The sequence below is a fragment of the Oryzias latipes genome, chromosome 4, assembly GCF_002234675.1.
Source record: "Oryzias latipes chromosome 4, ASM223467v1".
Classification (NCBI taxonomy): domain Eukaryota; kingdom Metazoa; phylum Chordata; class Actinopteri; order Beloniformes; family Adrianichthyidae; genus Oryzias; species Oryzias latipes.
The window spans coordinates 30,614,872-30,631,527 of record NC_019862.2 but is presented as its reverse complement, the minus strand read 5'-3'; the positions used below and the strand labels follow the sequence as shown (position 1 = coordinate 30,631,527).

General features: G+C 40.8%; 1 protein-coding gene across 2 annotated transcripts in view; it reads left to right on the top strand.

The window, feature by feature from the left end:
- The first annotated feature begins 1,634 nt into the window (after positions 1-1,634).
- LOC101159183 (disintegrin and metalloproteinase domain-containing protein 10) overlaps positions 1,635-16,656 on the top strand; it is a 36,144-nt gene continuing 21,122 nt past the window's right edge. The window contains exons 1-8 of one of the 2 annotated variants that reach the window (XM_004068433.4): positions 1,635-1,966; positions 3,673-3,820; positions 4,380-4,498; positions 5,810-5,965; positions 10,072-10,151; positions 11,213-11,335; positions 13,760-13,852; positions 15,079-15,247. In XM_004068433.4, coding sequence (XP_004068481.1) covers positions 1,906-1,966; positions 3,673-3,820; positions 4,380-4,498; positions 5,810-5,965; positions 10,072-10,151; positions 11,213-11,335; positions 13,760-13,852; positions 15,079-15,247 — 949 coding nt within the window. In that variant the 5' untranslated portion in view covers positions 1,635-1,905. The remainder of the gene's footprint in view (positions 1,967-3,672; positions 3,821-4,379; positions 4,499-5,809; positions 5,966-10,071; positions 10,152-11,212; positions 11,336-13,759; positions 13,853-15,078; positions 15,248-16,656) is intronic. The other variant, XM_011474534.3, reaches the window with a different exon arrangement.

The following is a 16,656-nucleotide window of genomic DNA, read 5'->3' as shown; positions in this document are numbered from 1 at the left end:
AACCCTGTCTTGTCTTCTGTGCCTCAGGTTTATCTCATGCCACAAGAGTCACCTGAGTCTTATACCACCTCGAGCAGCAGCTTCATTCCACTCACACTGACGCCTTCCAGCTTCAAGAACCTCAGCTCCTGTGCTCCACAAGATCTCCAGCCACGCTCCTCGTCAAGAGCGCCAGCCACCCGCTTACTTACCCACAGCCTTGCCTGGATCCGTTAAAGTAAATCTACTTACCAACCACTTGCCTGTTTCCTCCTTCCGGGTTCCAGCATCTGGGTCCATCTCGTGTTCTGATCATGACAATATTATTGTACTGCTTTCTGTATTTGTCTTTTTTTATTTTTGGATAAATAAATTCAACAAATGAAAAAGAAATTCCTTTAAAATGTGAAATAGTTATTTGATTTTAACCGAGGTTTCTTTCAAAATAAAAGAGACTGCACCACACATGGGATCATCTGAATGCAGCAAAAGTAATAGAAGTGTAATATCTCAGCAAAAATAGAACACTTTACATCCAGGTATACTTGAGTACAAGAATATAGACTATACCATACTTAATGAATACTTCTTCAGACTAAATTGGAACATTTTAAGTTTACAAAAGTAAACTTCAAGTATACTTCCTATACTTAGTGATAAAAAAAACTATACAGTTTGTATTCTTGTTGTTGGTTCATCACAGCCAGAAATGAGTAAATCTAACAAAGTAAAGTGAAAACAGCCCCTCACCTTGTTATTGTGACCACAGTCTTAAAACACTTGGATTATTTCTGCAATCCAATTCTTGTATTGGGATATGATTTTGGGTTACTTTTTAAAGCAATGCTAATTTTTTGGGTTATAGTGGTTTCATTTTAACTCAATTCATGTATTTCTTTCAGGATTTTTTTTTTTCATGGGTTAAAAGAACCCAGAAAAAAGTCCCTTTTTAACGTTGGGTCAAAATCAACACGGGTTATTTTTAACTATAGATGCAGCGCGCCTTCAGTAGGAATTCTGGTTATGCTTCCTGACCTCACATTGAGCTCAAACATCTGTCAAAATGTTGCATTTTGGTAAAGTACAAGGCCGCACTGCTTGATGGCTTGCTGGAGCCTGATGGGTATTGTAGTCAGGAAGCGGGGCTGTGTCATGTGTGTCAACTGTTTGTGAAAAAGTTCAATAAAGTTTGGCTCACCGGTTTTGTTTTATTCTGAAAAAGATGTTGCTTTTGGAAAATTATTAACCAGAGAGACACAAAGGAGGGGTGAAAGGCCTGCGAGTGACTCCGGGGCCTCGGGTTGCAGACCCCTGGTCTTAAAACATCCGGCCTGAACAGCCAAAGTTTGGTTATTTCTGCTTAAATGTTCTAAGAATTTTGTGGCGTGAAGGATGACGTTGGTTTGTTTACACGAACATCATTTCTTCTTAAAGTTCTCTTTACATGCTCACATTTTGCTTTATTGTGACCTTATTTGACACTTTTTTTTGACTCTTTGGTTCCTAAACCGTCAGCAGGTTTGTAACCGTCCTTTACAATCCTACACATCCTGCACCAAAGGGTTCAAAAGGTCATGATGGCAACAAACAATGAAGCTAGGATCGTGCTGGAAAAGCTGAAAGCACTTTTCCCCTCATCGTTGGATTTCATTTGTGAGTTTGGAATCATTTTTTCCATCACATCTGTGAAATGTTTTTACTCCTTTAATCTTCATCTGAAACAGCTTCAGGAATGAGCAGCCTCACAGGATTTCTGCACCAGCAAGTCTGAATGTGTCGGTGCTCGTTCCTGACATCAGGCTCGAATCTTCACACAGTCGCATTCCAGGATGGGAAGACGGCGAATACGGGACCCATGACCCGGAGAGGACAAGAGGGGGGAGAAAGAGAGACACAAAGACGGGAGACCTGACATCAGACAGGACCATGGTGGTTCCACGCTGTTGTGTGATGCTGCTGCTTCTCCACGCTCAGGCATGGACGGCGGGTAAGGAAGCAGCATAGCTGTTGTTATGGGGGCGCTGGCTCCCCCTGAATGAGGGAGTTGTTTGCAGAAGCCGTGAGCTGCGGTCACTTGAGCCGCTTTGCCTTTGACATTTCAGTTTGGAAATCTGTTTTTCTTTTTTGACTGGGCCTCAACCTGTCCTCTCAGGAATGCAGCAAAAGAAGCCCACGTGAACAACCTGCAACAATGCACTGAATGTGTTCTCCACACTAAGTTGTGACTCAATTCCCCACTTGTGTCGAGATTAGTTAAGTAAGGTTCTTTCAGGAGAGGTTCCACCAGAACCGGGTTATTTTGACTCGCTCCCAGAAAAGGTTTTGGGGCGGGTGAACTTTGGTTTGGAGGGTGGAAAAGCAACATCTCTTGCCATTTCTGGCATGTGAGTCTTTAATGGAGCAAAAAGGAAAAGGTTTCCAGTTTCAAAAGGCATTTTTCTGTTTGAGTGGATTAAGTTATTATGTCCAAATGTCAGACAGGACTTAAAGGAAATAGTTCCTTTCAGTGAGGACTCCAGTTTGGGTATTTGTGATATTTCTGTGGCTCTTGATCTGTTTTCTGAGTGTCAGTCACATCCGGTTCAGGCTGTCAATCATCCGTTGCTGCATGTCTTGATTTGTGCTAATGATCTTCAGTGTGTTTAAGTTTCTCAATATCAGGTCATCTGCTTTGTTGTAGGTTTCTGCATTCAAACATGGTCTCCTGCTTGTTGGGACTTTTCTGACACGTTCGTCTTTGCATCTGGCAGCAGCTGATAGCCTCCAAGTCTTTTATTTTGAAATCTTAAAACAGATGAACGTTTAAAATGGCATTCATCATCAGTTTGAACAGGCCTGTATATTCCGCTTTCAGTTTTGCATTTTATTAAAAATGTACCAAAATGTTTTATTATTACTTTTATTCTGAAATGGACATCTGGTGATAATTTCTTAACTTGTTTTAATCTGAATAAATTTTCCCCAAATTTACTGTGTAACTATTAGATACACTTTTAAGATAAAAAGAAGTTTTATCGGAATCTTTGTCCTTTTTTATCCCCCCCAAAGAAGCAACATCCTTTTATACATTTTGATAACTAATCTAATCTAATCCAACCTCTAATCTGACCTAACCTTTACTGCTCTTAGGCCTGTACTCTGTCAGACAATCATGCAATACATTTAACTACATATTATCCTGTGTATATGCATGTATTTGACAAATTAAAAGGAAAATTTGAATTTCTTATTTTTTATTTCTGAAAAAGTACCATCTGGTTTCCTGCAAATGAAATATACCCATAAACTTTACTTTGATGTAATCAGATTAATGTCACAGTCTTTGGTATTGAAAACCAAAAATGTTGGGATGTTCTATCAATGATCAAATTCCAGTTTCTTCTTGCTTGAAAACCTACTTAAACATCAATTTGATCTCATCTGCTACACTGCAAAAGTTGGATCTTAAGTAAGAAGAGCGTTCTGTTTAAGGAACAACTGTCGTAATATTTTTAAGAAAGTTTTTCAATAACAAAATAAGTTTGGTGAGACATTTTTTTTCTTACCCCACTGGCAGATTTCTTTTTGCTTTTTTAAAGAAAATCTTTCAAATTTGACGAATTTCTAGACGTACTGAATCCAAGCACCCGTACCGTCCTGTAAGCAGGAGTTGAGACTGAAAGACGTGAAGAGCGTTGCTTCTGTCTTCACCAGGTGCTGTCAGCTTCATCAGTCCGTACATTAAACATTACGAGGTGTTGTCCTACGACACGGAGGATCTTCACAGGAAGCATCTGAGAGCTCGGAGAGCGACGCAGCCCGAGGACGGCACCCTGCACCTGAACTTCACCGCTTTTCAGCGGTAACACCTTTGCATTTGTGTTACATGAATTCCAAATATTCAAGGATCGGCCTCACAGGTCGAAGAAATAACCATTTTATCGCTGAGTATCTATGGAAGCATTTCTGTAGCATAATTTTAAAAAAAATTCAATATTAGAAATACTTTTTCATGTTCAAAACGAAGCTGCGTTCCTTGACTCAAAAATAAAATGTTCGTTTTTGTCTTTAACTCCGCTCATGCTGTCACTGAATTGAAGTGATAAAAAATGGTATTTGACATGTGATTTTCAAAAAGTTCTCTAGCCTGTTTAGCAACATTTAATCAGAAATATTTAATTTGACAATTAAAATGGATTAACAAAAATGATTCTTCATTTCACAATGAAGCTGCATCAATTGACTTTATTTTTAATTATGCCACAGAAATGCTTCCATAAGTAACCTCCTCTGACTCTAAAGCAGAAACCCGCGAAAAACAAGGAGTATTGTCATCAGTCCAGATTTGTTAGCTTGCGATTAAACTGTAAACTTTCCCGGGAAGAAAACATCTGCCAACAGTTTCCGTTTGTTTCTGTCAGGACGTTTCATCTGATTCTGAAGCGAGATGCTTCCGTGTTTTCGGAGGATTTTTCTGTGGAAAGTGGAAACGGCTCTGCATCCGTCGACCTCTCACACTTATATTCAGGATCATTAAAGGGTGAGCATCTTTACTCCAGGTATTCCATTGAAAAAGAAGATTTTATCTACTGTGTTGAATGAGTTTCGTCATGGGATTTGATAATGAAGCTCCTCACATTTCCAAGAAAGTCATTAGGATGAAAAAATGATAAGCATCCTGAAGAACGTCAATATTTTTTTAAAAAGTTTTTACATTTGTCATGCTTTTATTTAATTTTTAAAATCTCTTTCTTGAGGTTTCTCAGTGTGAATTCTGTTCGTTTATTATTTGTTTATTATTTTCTCCTAACTCCACTTTGGTTCTCTGAAGATCTGTGTACATTTTCAAATATAATATAAAAAGGAAATGGAAAATCTTATTTTGAAAATAAGAAAATATCTTGAAGTTAAACAAAATTATTGAAAAAAAAAATTCTTAGATCAAATTAATCCAACTTTAGCTTCTGTTAAAACAAACAAAGGGGTTTCCTTCTTATAGGCTTACCTGAGATAACTGCAATCTCAACAGGTATTATGTGGAATAATCACACCTGATGATGATTTTAAAGATCCTCTATTACAGCGATGCCCCACCCTGTCCTTAAAATCCTCCATCCTGCCTGTGCCACAGTTCTCTCTGCTTTCTGCTGACTCAGGTGTCTCCGTATTTTGAATGACTCGACACACCTGATCCAGGTAATCAGCAGGAAGACGTGCAGGGAAAGCTGGAAAACAGGCAGGATGGCAGCGTTTGGCAGCTCTGCTTTATCTGACCTGTAGTTTGTTTGAGCGTTTTCCTTCTCTGGCGGTTCATAAATGTATATTTTGCAGACTGAACATTTCTTGTTTATGTTTTTTTTAATAAATAAACCAGCGGAATGGAAATGTTTTTGCAGTTCAGTCCTTTAACAAACCACATATGGACAGCTTTCTTTGCACAGAGAAGAACAAATACGCTAAAATGCATCTGATTTACTCCGCCTTGCACATGGATTCTGGTTCATCTATCAGATTGATCCCAGGTGTGATGGGTCGTGTAACAACACAATAATCATGAGCACAGCAGGAAATACACAACAGAATGGCAGAGAAAGAAAACAATCTGCAAAGGTGCTGTTAGTCCTCAACCTGACTGTAAACCCGTGGGTGGAAATCTAGCAAAGCATTGCAGAAATATTGTGAATCTCAATGATTCATGTGTCATAAAGAGCATTGTTGCTCCACATGAGTGATGTGTAGGTGAATCTGAAGCAGAAACTGATGAGTTTATTGATGTTTTTGTTGAGATTGCACTTTTTAACTGAGTAATTTTTTCGTTTGATCACTTGTGTCCCATGTCCCGGTGTTGCAGGTGAGCGTGGCTCGGCCTGCTACGGCTCAGTGTTGCAGGGACAGTTTGAGGGAACCATCCAGACAGGAAACAGAACCTACCACATAGAGTCGGTCCACAGATCCACCGGCAGCCCGACAGATCGCCTGTCCATAATCTACCGCAAGGACGACATGGGTAAGATGTGCTGAGCTTCCTCTGCGGAAGCTGAGAAAACAAAGACATGACTGATACAGGAGAGTCGAGATGACACCCCGCAGCCACAGCTGGCTTCTCCAGATGATGGGACAGAGCAGAAAGAGAAATTCCTCCATCAGTGTGATGATCTACCACCGTCTTGGCCGAACCAAAGGCGATCCAGATCTGTTGTGCTGAACAGCTTCAGCACAAGTTCAGACCTCGTCAGGGGTCAACAACCTTTTGGGGAGACACGAACGAGTTAGAGGATGAAGAGGTTGATGATGAGGCTTTCCCGCCATCGGCTGGGGGGGTGAGGGGGGGTAAGGGGGATGGCGTGACTATTGAAAGAGGAGGAGTGAGTGAAATGTGAAATACGAGGGTGAATCAGAAGATAGAGGCGAAAGGGCTGCAGTGTAGCAAGAGAAGGAAACGATAAGGAGGAGGAAAGACAGGAGGAGCAGCATTAAGGGATTGAGCGCGCTCGGAAGGAAACTCAGAAAAGGAGGAAATGTTGGCGTTTTTATAGATTCTCCCAGATGGAAATCATCAGAAAATTTCCAAATGTGGATGTGCACTTTTATTTTCTGGCTGCTTGTAATTCCCCGTCTGCCTGCGCATGTTTGCATTTGTATTACATAAATTCCAAGAAGGCATTTTACTCAGAATATAGTGCAGACCGTGCCAGAACACCCACACCTCTCCCAACACTCCAGATCTTTGTCTGTAACCGTCTGCCTTCTCCTGTAGCTTCTCTAGCATTTTTGCAGGAAGCTGGTAAAGCGTGTGCTGTTACAGCAAACAGCGAAAAAACACTCCTGCAAAAAGCGGTCCATTAAGGCGGTGACGTGTGGTGTGTGCGTTTCACTTCCTCTGCTTGCCGTGTGGAGGCCACAGCTTTTGGGCGTGGTGCTCCAGCTCCCATGAGGTAACGGACGGGAGGTCCCCTCAGTTCTGGGACAAAGGGCACACTCAAGGTGGTCACCGGGACATTCAGGCCGGATTGTTGTGTAATTACAGTGTCAACACGACAAATCGAGTAAAAGCCAGACAGCATAGAGCCCAGAGTCTGCAGCCACCGAAGAGCTGCTTCAGTTTGAACTTCTGACCATCGGCGCTAAAGTCAGATCTTTCTGCTCAGTGAGAAAATCTACAGGGACTATGGATGCAAATTAGCATCATCGCTATAATCCAGCATGTTTACGCCTATCATTGTTTGATAGATGTTCATTAATGTGCACTGTCCCTGTTAGAAAAAGCTTAAAAAAAACATGTTTTCATGATTTACCTTGACGTATTTCTTCATTTTAGCCAACAGGCCAATATAAGGGCTTTGGGGTCAACTTGCGTTTCTCTTCAGACTCCTTTGAAATGATCTGAAGACAAGACCAAGACCCAGCTGATCCAACAGGCTGAAAAAGATAGTAGGGTGTCGAGGATGAGGTGTTGATACGTTTGGCAGATGAGGATCCTTCATGAGAGTAATTGGTAATGTTTTACTTTTTTTGGGTTAAGTTTTAAAATCCATCTTGAGGACCATCTGCAGAGGTTGTTAAAGTCATGTGATGAGGGGATGGTCCGGTGAAGCTTAACATCATCCGCATACAGGACTCAACTTTACTTCTACAGTACTTTTCATTCAGTTTGAAGCTCAAAGTGCTCTCCAGAAGATCCAACCAGGACCTGTTTTCAAAGCGTTTCCAAAAACCTGTGTCGTTTTCTAGGACATCGTTTCTGCAGAGCAGCAGGAGTTTATCAGAAATTCACCACTGAGTTGTGGGCGTGGAGTAAGCCCACCCCCCATTGCCGTCACCCGTTGTTTACACGCTTGCCTGCTACCTTACAGCCCCTCAAATCCCAACCAAACATTACTGCTACAATAAAAATGGCGAGCAATGTCCCATCTATCCAGCCGTACAGTTCTGATCCAGATTCCAGCTCCGACGGGGAAAACAAAGACGATCACGGGTCTTTTTTGTCTGCAAAGGGGATCCATCAGAATGGAGCGGAGCAGGGAGCTTGTAGCCCACCCTGCGTATTCTCTATGTCACAAATAAAATATTTTTCAAACGGTATTTTCTCAAGAGATGTGAAGCTAAATTACAAAACTTAAATCAATTTGTGCTGCAAACGTAATTGTTTTCTGAGAAATCTCTTTGTGAAAAGGTGTTCAAAATGTCTCTGACAAAGACTAAGCTGCTGGAGCTCCAGCAGCATGAAATGTTACCAAGTTTCTGATCCTTCTCTGAATTCTGAATCCATCATATAAAGACATATGAAGCCCTGGGAGAAACTCTTTCACAATAAGCGTCACATCAACAGTGTTTTCTTGCAGCTGCTGGACATTTTTGGCTGAAATGTTGAAAAGAAGAAGAAACATCTTTTCTTTTTGCTCTGGATGAGCAGCTGTCGTGATGCTGACAGATGCACTGCAGCCTGGCAGCCAAGCAGATCCCATGACAAACGCAGAGTCAAAGTATGTGCATGAAGAGAAGTCTGTAAATAACTCTGCAGTGGGTGACGCCAAGTATTCAGGTCCATATGTCCACTTAACTCCCGCTCCGACTAGACGTTTGTGATTGAAGGACTTTGTGATTCCATCATAGGTTTGCTGCTATGGTGCTGGCTTAACATCATCCGTGCATTCACCTTACATACCTACTCTGATGGAAAATGGTGTCTTTGGTGTTTTTAATATCTTATTGCAGTGTCTTTTCTGATGACGGAAAACATAAATATATAAATAAGCTAAAACTGTCGGATAATTTCTTATTTAAATCATGAATCAGGAGCAGATGAAGTTTGAAAAATATCGTATCTGTGCACATTTTGAAAAAACAAACTTGACGATTAAAAGCAGTTTTAAAAAAACGTGAAAAATTTGCTTGATATCTGCCCTTCAAATTATGTTTCAGTATGTAGATTCTTGTTGTTTTAAGTGGTTTAACTTTAAATATTTAATTTTAGATTTGATAGATTCTATACGAAGACTCACCGTGGACCTAGTGAACCTTTAAATATCTTTCAACTTCTCTACCTTTTTTATTTTTTTTAAGTGATTTTCTTTTTCTTTTAGAGAAACTTCATTTCCAAATCAGATTCAAAAATGAGGAAACCGTCTCTAAGGTATTGCAAACTGCAGAAACTTGTTGTTTTAGTGAAATCCAACCAGCAGTTTTTGCAGCATTCTTGCTGGCGGATCTGCTGCGACTGAGATTTCCAAACGTGGACATTTATGAAATGGACTTAGCTTCCTCACATATAACATACATCCATCAGCTTCTCCGATAGCTAATATTTTATCAAGCAGAAGCTTTTTTTAAATGTCTTTTTAAACAAAGGGTTTTCATGAACCCTTGTGCTATCTTGGATGACCCCCCCCTTCCATTGACGTGTTCTCCCTACCATGACAAAGGTGGATAAAGGTGGAAAGATTTCATGTAATCCATGGACACCAGTGAAGATCACAAATCATTGAAGAAAAAAGGTTCAGAGCACTGTCTAGTGGGTCTAGATGACCCAACTCCCAATGGTAAAGAGCCTTGCTTTTTTTATTTGTTCCAAGTTTGGATAATTTTTCCTCCAAAAAACTTTATTATAAAAATAAAAATAATAAAGACTAAATCAACACAAAGTTAAATGTGCATGTCAATAAAATTGCACATCATGTAAAAACTGTTTTAAAAAAACGTGAAGAATTTGGATGTTCACGTCTGCGTGATATGAATTGAATTCTGTTTTTCTTTCTGGTTTGTAGATTATTTGTCTTTTTTGTCATTTAGAGTGGTTTAACTCTAAATATTTAGTTGTAGTTTTGTCTACTTGTAAATTAAGGTTCACCATAGACCTAATGAACTTTGGTGAAATATCTTCTCCTTTTTCTATTATTAAAAACCTGGACTAAAAAACCATGAACCAAAACTTTTACCAAATAAACATGGCATCCCTTTTGTTTTTTAAAATGTGTTTAATATTGAAATAATTCTTTTTCCAAATTGAAAAGCTGGTTTTAAGCTGATCCTGATTTCACTTTTTGTTGTTGTCGTTTTTGACTTGAGTGACCTGAAATTTTCACGTTTGAACCCAAACATGTGTTTGCTTTGCAGTCCTTCCACAAAGGATGCCTCCCTCTGACGGATTCTGTGCGGCGCAGCATCTCAACATCCTCGGCCTCAGGCCCGTTGAGGTACGCAGGCGTGAGCACGCCACGCTGAATGTTCTCCTTTGTGACTGAAATGGAAGGCGAAGAACTCCTCAATCCTAAAGAGGAAATGCACTGGGGTTTGCCACAATGGCCCCAGTTTGACATCATTCCTTCATTTGTTTGAAGAGGCTGCATTTCTTAAGGACAAACGGCAGATTATTGGTGTGGAGGGACGTTGTGTAACGGACAGAGCGGTGTGTGAGTGTGTCTCCCTCCAGTCAATCTTGAGTGTGTTGTTTTATGTTAAAAACAGCTTTTCTCAACATCCGCCGCATGTATCAGGTTGATCTCCCCCTTGAGTATCCTCATTATTGTCAACCTTTGACCGAGTGGGTTGTGGTCCCGACGCCCATTGTGATCTGTGGATGTGGGGACGTCGCTGCAGCTCCATTTTTAACAACATGCCTGCCAGTGGAGATCATTTCCAGCCTCTGAAATGACCTGAGCAGATGTTTTTTTTTTTTCTCGTAGCTGCATTTCTGTGGAGGCATACCCCCACTCCCAGGGGGACACCCAAGCAAAACACGCTCACCTCCGTGAAGGCCAGGGTTCTCACACTGCTTTACATTTTTTAAAACTTGTTCTTTAAATGGCAAAAATCATGTGAGCATCTTTTTTTTTTTTACAGTCTCTTATTTCCTGAATTTTGTCTGACAGGAAGCAACGTTGAGCCGTCCTAGTGTCTGACAGTCATAACCACATCGGCCCATTAAACTATTGAATCTGGCTCGCAAAACTGGAATAAATTACATTGACGATCCTTAAATCTTTCAGTGTAAACTATATCCAAATATGTGATAATTTTACATTTGACACACTAGTGAACAAATCACTGTTTATGAAATATGAGTTGTTTTTGCAGACTCGATCTCTGAGGCCCCGCCTTTCTTTTAAGCGGCATGTCTGCGTTTCGCGCACGAAAACAAACAACATCTGAACTTTTGCAAAGATGAATGTGCACAGCAGAAATCACGTGAGCATCATTTTCTTTTTCATATTTAGAACTGTCACCTGTCTTTTTTCCCCTGAATTTTGTCTGACAGGAGGCAACGGTGAGCCGTCCTAGAAGAACAATCGATGAGTCGAAGACCAGCTGCCTGCTCCACCTCCATGTCGATCATCTCTACTACAACAAGTTCAAATCTGTTGAAGCTGTTGTGGCTCAGGTGAATTATTCCAAAGAAAAAAAGGGATGATTAACTATCTGATCAAATCAGAACATTTGTTCCCGTAAATAAACCTCATTAGACACAGATTGTGTTTTTTAGAGCACATCTTGTTCAGTCAGAGTTCGCTGTGCTCCAAACAAGACCTTTTTATCCTTCAAACCGCGCTAAAAGTGAGGGTTTGTGTATGCGTTTCACTATGACCCCCTGAACGGCAGAGCAATGACTTTGGTGTTTTTTTTAATGCTGTTCTCATCCTGAATGTAAGAACCCTTCACGTTGCAGGTTCCTACCCAGCGTCCCTCTGTTCTTGACGTCTGTGTTTGTGCTGTGGGTCAGCGGTAAAAACCTGCAGAGGAGTTGTTACTCCACATCATGAATGTGGACCGCTGCATGTCCTGAACGGGGCAACAGCTGCGGATGCCAAGAACACGATGGAGCTTAGACGTTAGATCAATAGATGATTCATCAAAACAAAATCTAGGCGCCCGTGTGGAACAGTTTGTGTCCTCTGTGTCTTTGAACTCCAAGGAAGCTGAAAATGTTCAGTAAACATCCGTTTTTTATGATTTTGTGAAACATTTGCAGCAAAATCCCTAACATTACAAGTTGAATGTTTGTTTTTATCGTTTGGGAGGGAAACCAGGATCAATCCCATGAAAGAGTTTGACCCTGACTTGAGGTTTTTGCTCATACTTCCAGTGTCTGACATAATCTGAGCCAGGGGTGGGAAAACCGCAAATACCATTCAATCTAGCTCGCAAAACTGGAATAAACTATACGAATACGCCCTTAAACCTTTCAGAGTGAACCATATCCATCTATGTGATAATACATTACCTTCGGCACACGAAAGAATGATTTTTTAAAATGAAATATTAGTTATTTTCACAGCTTGCTTTCCTATCCAGAAGTCAGACGACTCGATCTCTGAGGCTCCGCCTTTCGCTCCGTGTGCGTGCCGCCCATTTAGCAGCACGTCTGCGTTTCGCCCACAAAAACAAACAACATCTGAACTTTTGCAAAGATGAACGTGCATGTTGTGCAGAGAAAAGGAAAGCGTTTCTTTTGCATTCTTGTGGTGTAGGAAAATTTGTTTTTTTGTCAAATTTTCTAATTGAATTTTGATAAACATTTACTAGAGAATAAAAAAAAATGTAAAATGCCGTTGTCTTTATCATTTTAATTAAGTGACAGAATGAGCGAAAAAGAAAAAGCCGTTTGGCGGATTGCTTTTTCAATGAATGCAGCTTTCTTTTGAAAATGAAAAAGCATTCCTGTTATTGACTTTTATTTTTAATGACGCAACAGAAATGCTTCCATACACGTGAGTTTTCCGAGTCAGACAAGCATTTTCCGATCATTCCAACACCACCCGAAGGCAGCATTTCTTTAAAGTTTTTGTTTTTCTCTGAGGGACATTAACCCATAGGTGCAATTGTCATTAAAATGAGAACAAAAGCCACAGATTTGAAACAAAAACTCCAAACTGTTCTGATTTAAAATATGTTTATATTGATTTTCAATCAAAATAAAATCATGTTTTCGTCCAGATGTTATTTCTTTGTCTAACGAGGTGAACTACCAAAAAATTCCAGCATCTGCACCCGGTCCAGCCTTTTTGTCAAATTTTAGAACCCTTTCTGGCCCAGGAATCACAAAGTTCGGCCACCACTAAACTAAACTAAATCTTTTTGAGGACTAAATCAGAATCATGCAGCCGTTCATGTCTTCTTGCGTTGCTTCATGAGGCCACACCACGCCTCCATCCTTTCGTCGCCTCCTCAGATTCTTTCCACTTGAAAAACAAAACGTTGTTATCGCTGGACCCAAGCCAGACTTCTGTTGTGCCGGGTAAAAAGGGATCATGTAAGTCACGCTGAGATGAGATCTATAAGTTTAAATAACCAAATGTTGGCCTAGTTCTCAGCGTCCCCTTTGTCTGAAGTATCAATATTTATGTTCTCAGACTTTTCTCCGGGAACTCCTCTGTTCTTTTTTATTTATCTTATTAAACACATTCAGACTCGCACAGGGGAGTGGCTTGCACTAGAAAGACTGACAATCTGTCTGGCCACCAACAGAAGATGCTTTTACTCTTGTTTTTTAAGCCTTCTGACAGGTTTCTCAATGACTGTTTTCTTCAAATGAAATGTGTCCTTTTACACAAATGTCTTTTTGAATTTAACTGAAAGAATTCTGTTGTTGTTGCCTTCGTCTGTTGACCAAAGGGTGTAAGAAAAGCAAATTTAAACATGTTACAGGGCACATTGCTTAAAACTTTTATTATTTTTTATTGTAAAGAATCTTGAATTTTCTTGAAAAACTACCTTTTTGTCATCAATGTTCCATATGACCAGCAAACTGGTGTAAGAGGATGCAATTTTGTGTGACATTTGTTGATGTTTCTCTGTATTCTTATAGGTTGCCTTCTATATACGAGCCGTTAACGACATCTTCGACAAAGCCGACTTTGAAGGGATCAACTTGATCAACTTCAGAGTTAAATCTCTTCATGTAAGTAGAATCCTTAAAGTCACAGATTGACTTTCATTTCCTGAAGTATGATCAGATCATCTTGTCATTTAGCCAACAAAGCTTTTGACTGAGATTTTTAAAGGTCTTAGTCACACGTGACCGTACAGAGGGGGGGGGCGTATGGGTGCCGCAGGTTTTTGGGTTGTCCGAACCCGTAGAGGGTCACAGAGAGGGGCAGCCGAACTGTTAGGCAGCCGTGTCTTACAGTTACCCATTAACCTTAAGAGATAAAACTAAAAACACCATGTTCTTGTGCGTGCAGTAAGTGTATCTTGAAGTATACGTAAGGCCAATGGAACACTTATGAGGTAGAGGCAGTGCGATACGCTGTCCTTACAACGTACTCAAGTCACTTGTGACCTTGTGACCACACAAGTGCTGCACACAAAGGTGCACATGATACTTAAGTGCCAGTAGGATGTCCACACAACCTGCACTTTGTAAAATTTCCTCATTTCTCACAGTCAGACTGCACACAAAGAGTGTCTCCCTTCAATCCCCTTGCGTGTTGCATAAGGGGCCGCTGTGGCCTGTGGCCTGCAAGCACACCTGTAGAAAGAAATGTGCACCAACATTTTGGCTCTACAGGTTCGCCGAACGGTCTACGACCTTGAAACCTAGTTGGGCTACCAGTGTGCCCCGTAAAAGTTTGATCATTTTACACCTGCAGACAGTCCATTATACACCTGTTAGGGCAGTTGGGACTAATGCTACGTTTAACATATGGTGCTACTCAAAACTAGCGCATGTAGCTGCAGTGGTAAGATACCCAACCAGCAAGGCCAAGTGGGCCCAATATGGTTTAAAAGTGGGGCCTGAACGGGTTTGTCCGCAGTTTCCGTGGTGGCCTTGCTGGCTGGGTATCTTACCACCACATGCGCTAGCATCAAGTAGCACCATATGCTAAACACGTCACATGCCTGGCCGAAACAGTTCCAATCTCGTGGATTTGGCTCCAGGCTTTTTCATTCACAGCTCCAGTGGAGTTTATAAGAGACTTGATGTCACATAATTCCTTCCAGGCTCAGACGTGAATTATTAATTTCTTCTCCATGATATTTTTCAGATGGGTGGCACTTTCGTGAATCAAAGGGGCACCATACATATGTCACTACCAAATCTGAGTCCCTGATTGGTCAAAGTTCAACTGGTTGGGTTTTTCTTGTTGTTCTTCTTGTGCAATAAAATGTTTTGTCTCCATCCAGGTGATGACCGAGGAGGATGAAAGCGATCCTCTGAACCCATTGTACATCGGGCCTGAGAAGTTGTTGAGTCTGTTCTCCGAGAACAACTGGGGCAACTTCTGTCTGTCGTACCTGCTGACTAACCGGGACTATAGCGGAGTCTTGGGGCTTGCCTGGGAAGGCAAAGCTGGTGAGCCACACAAGAAACATACAGCAGTCGGTAGTTTGACATTTCATCATCTCACTCCCAGTGGGAAGTATTTTTTTCTCAGGGTGTTTTTCTTGCTGGTAGATTACTTTTAACAAATTTATTACAGCCTGGACATGTGAAAGCACAATGTAGAAATCTGGAAGAAACTAATTAGCCAAGAAAAACCATTTCTGAGGAGCGCTCTGTTTATTTTAAAGCTGCCACTCCAGAGGCTCCTTCACGAGGCATTCCTGTGTCGAAAATGAACGCTAGCAGACGCGCGCAGACAAGAAAGTCACAACTCTGACCGGGTGATTGACAGGGGAACATGGGGCTTCAACACCTGATGCAGTACCACAGCCTTTGGTGGGAAGACAGAGAGAGCTGCAACGGCTCACAGAGAAAAAAAACTTAAATCTGGGCCACAACAGAAACTGGTGCTGTTAAAACATTTCAAAGGTTTATAATTAATCTCTCTGTTGCTAAAAATGCTTTTTATTATATCTATCTATCTATATATGTAGATAGATGTTAGAAGCTCGCATGCCAAAAAAGTGTGGGCACCCCTGGTCTGGATTGAGTGTAGCTCACATCTCATGTTGCTTATCAATCAATCAGCAATCAGAAAATCAATTAATTCATCAAATCAGTTTTTATTCAATTATAGAATAATGCAACACAGAAAATCCAAATTATACTTATGACTTTTTTCTCTCTTCAGCAAAGCACCAACATAATTATAAACTGTTTAGAAAGTTTATAAATAACGTTTTAAATACTTTTTTCTCTGATACTTGATGCATCACTTTGGAGCGGAGCAGGGAGCTTGTGGACTGCCGCTTGAAATTTTGCTTAACTGCATGCTTTTTTGCCTTTTTTTAATCAAATTGAATAAAAAAACATACTCAGAAGTGTAGTTTTAATCTGAATTTTCTTTCTATATATCCTCCATCAAAAAAAAAATATGCTAACGCCATTTTTATCGGAGCGGGTTAGATCCAGATCCAGATTAAAGATAAAACATTAAAGTTAAATGATAAAAAACGTAATTTCCTTAACATCTGCACAACACAGATTGAATATATCCCAGGAGTTTGGAATATTTTTGTATACATAACCTTATCAGATCCACAGAGCTGTGTGATCCCGTCTCTTCATGTGTGGGACTCTTTGTGGTTTGTTTTGGTCAGAAGCTTCTACCTGCTGCTTTCATTGACACTTTGCCTCCCAGAGCGCTGATTGGCTGAAGTGGAGGGGTGTGAGAGCAGACCACCACACCGACACGTGACCGGGGTGAACATTTTGGAACAAGAACACACCAAGGACACACAAACGGCTACGTCTTGCGAGGGATTGAAGTCTGCATTCCACAGCACGGTTGCCATGGTGACATGTCACATGAGGGACGT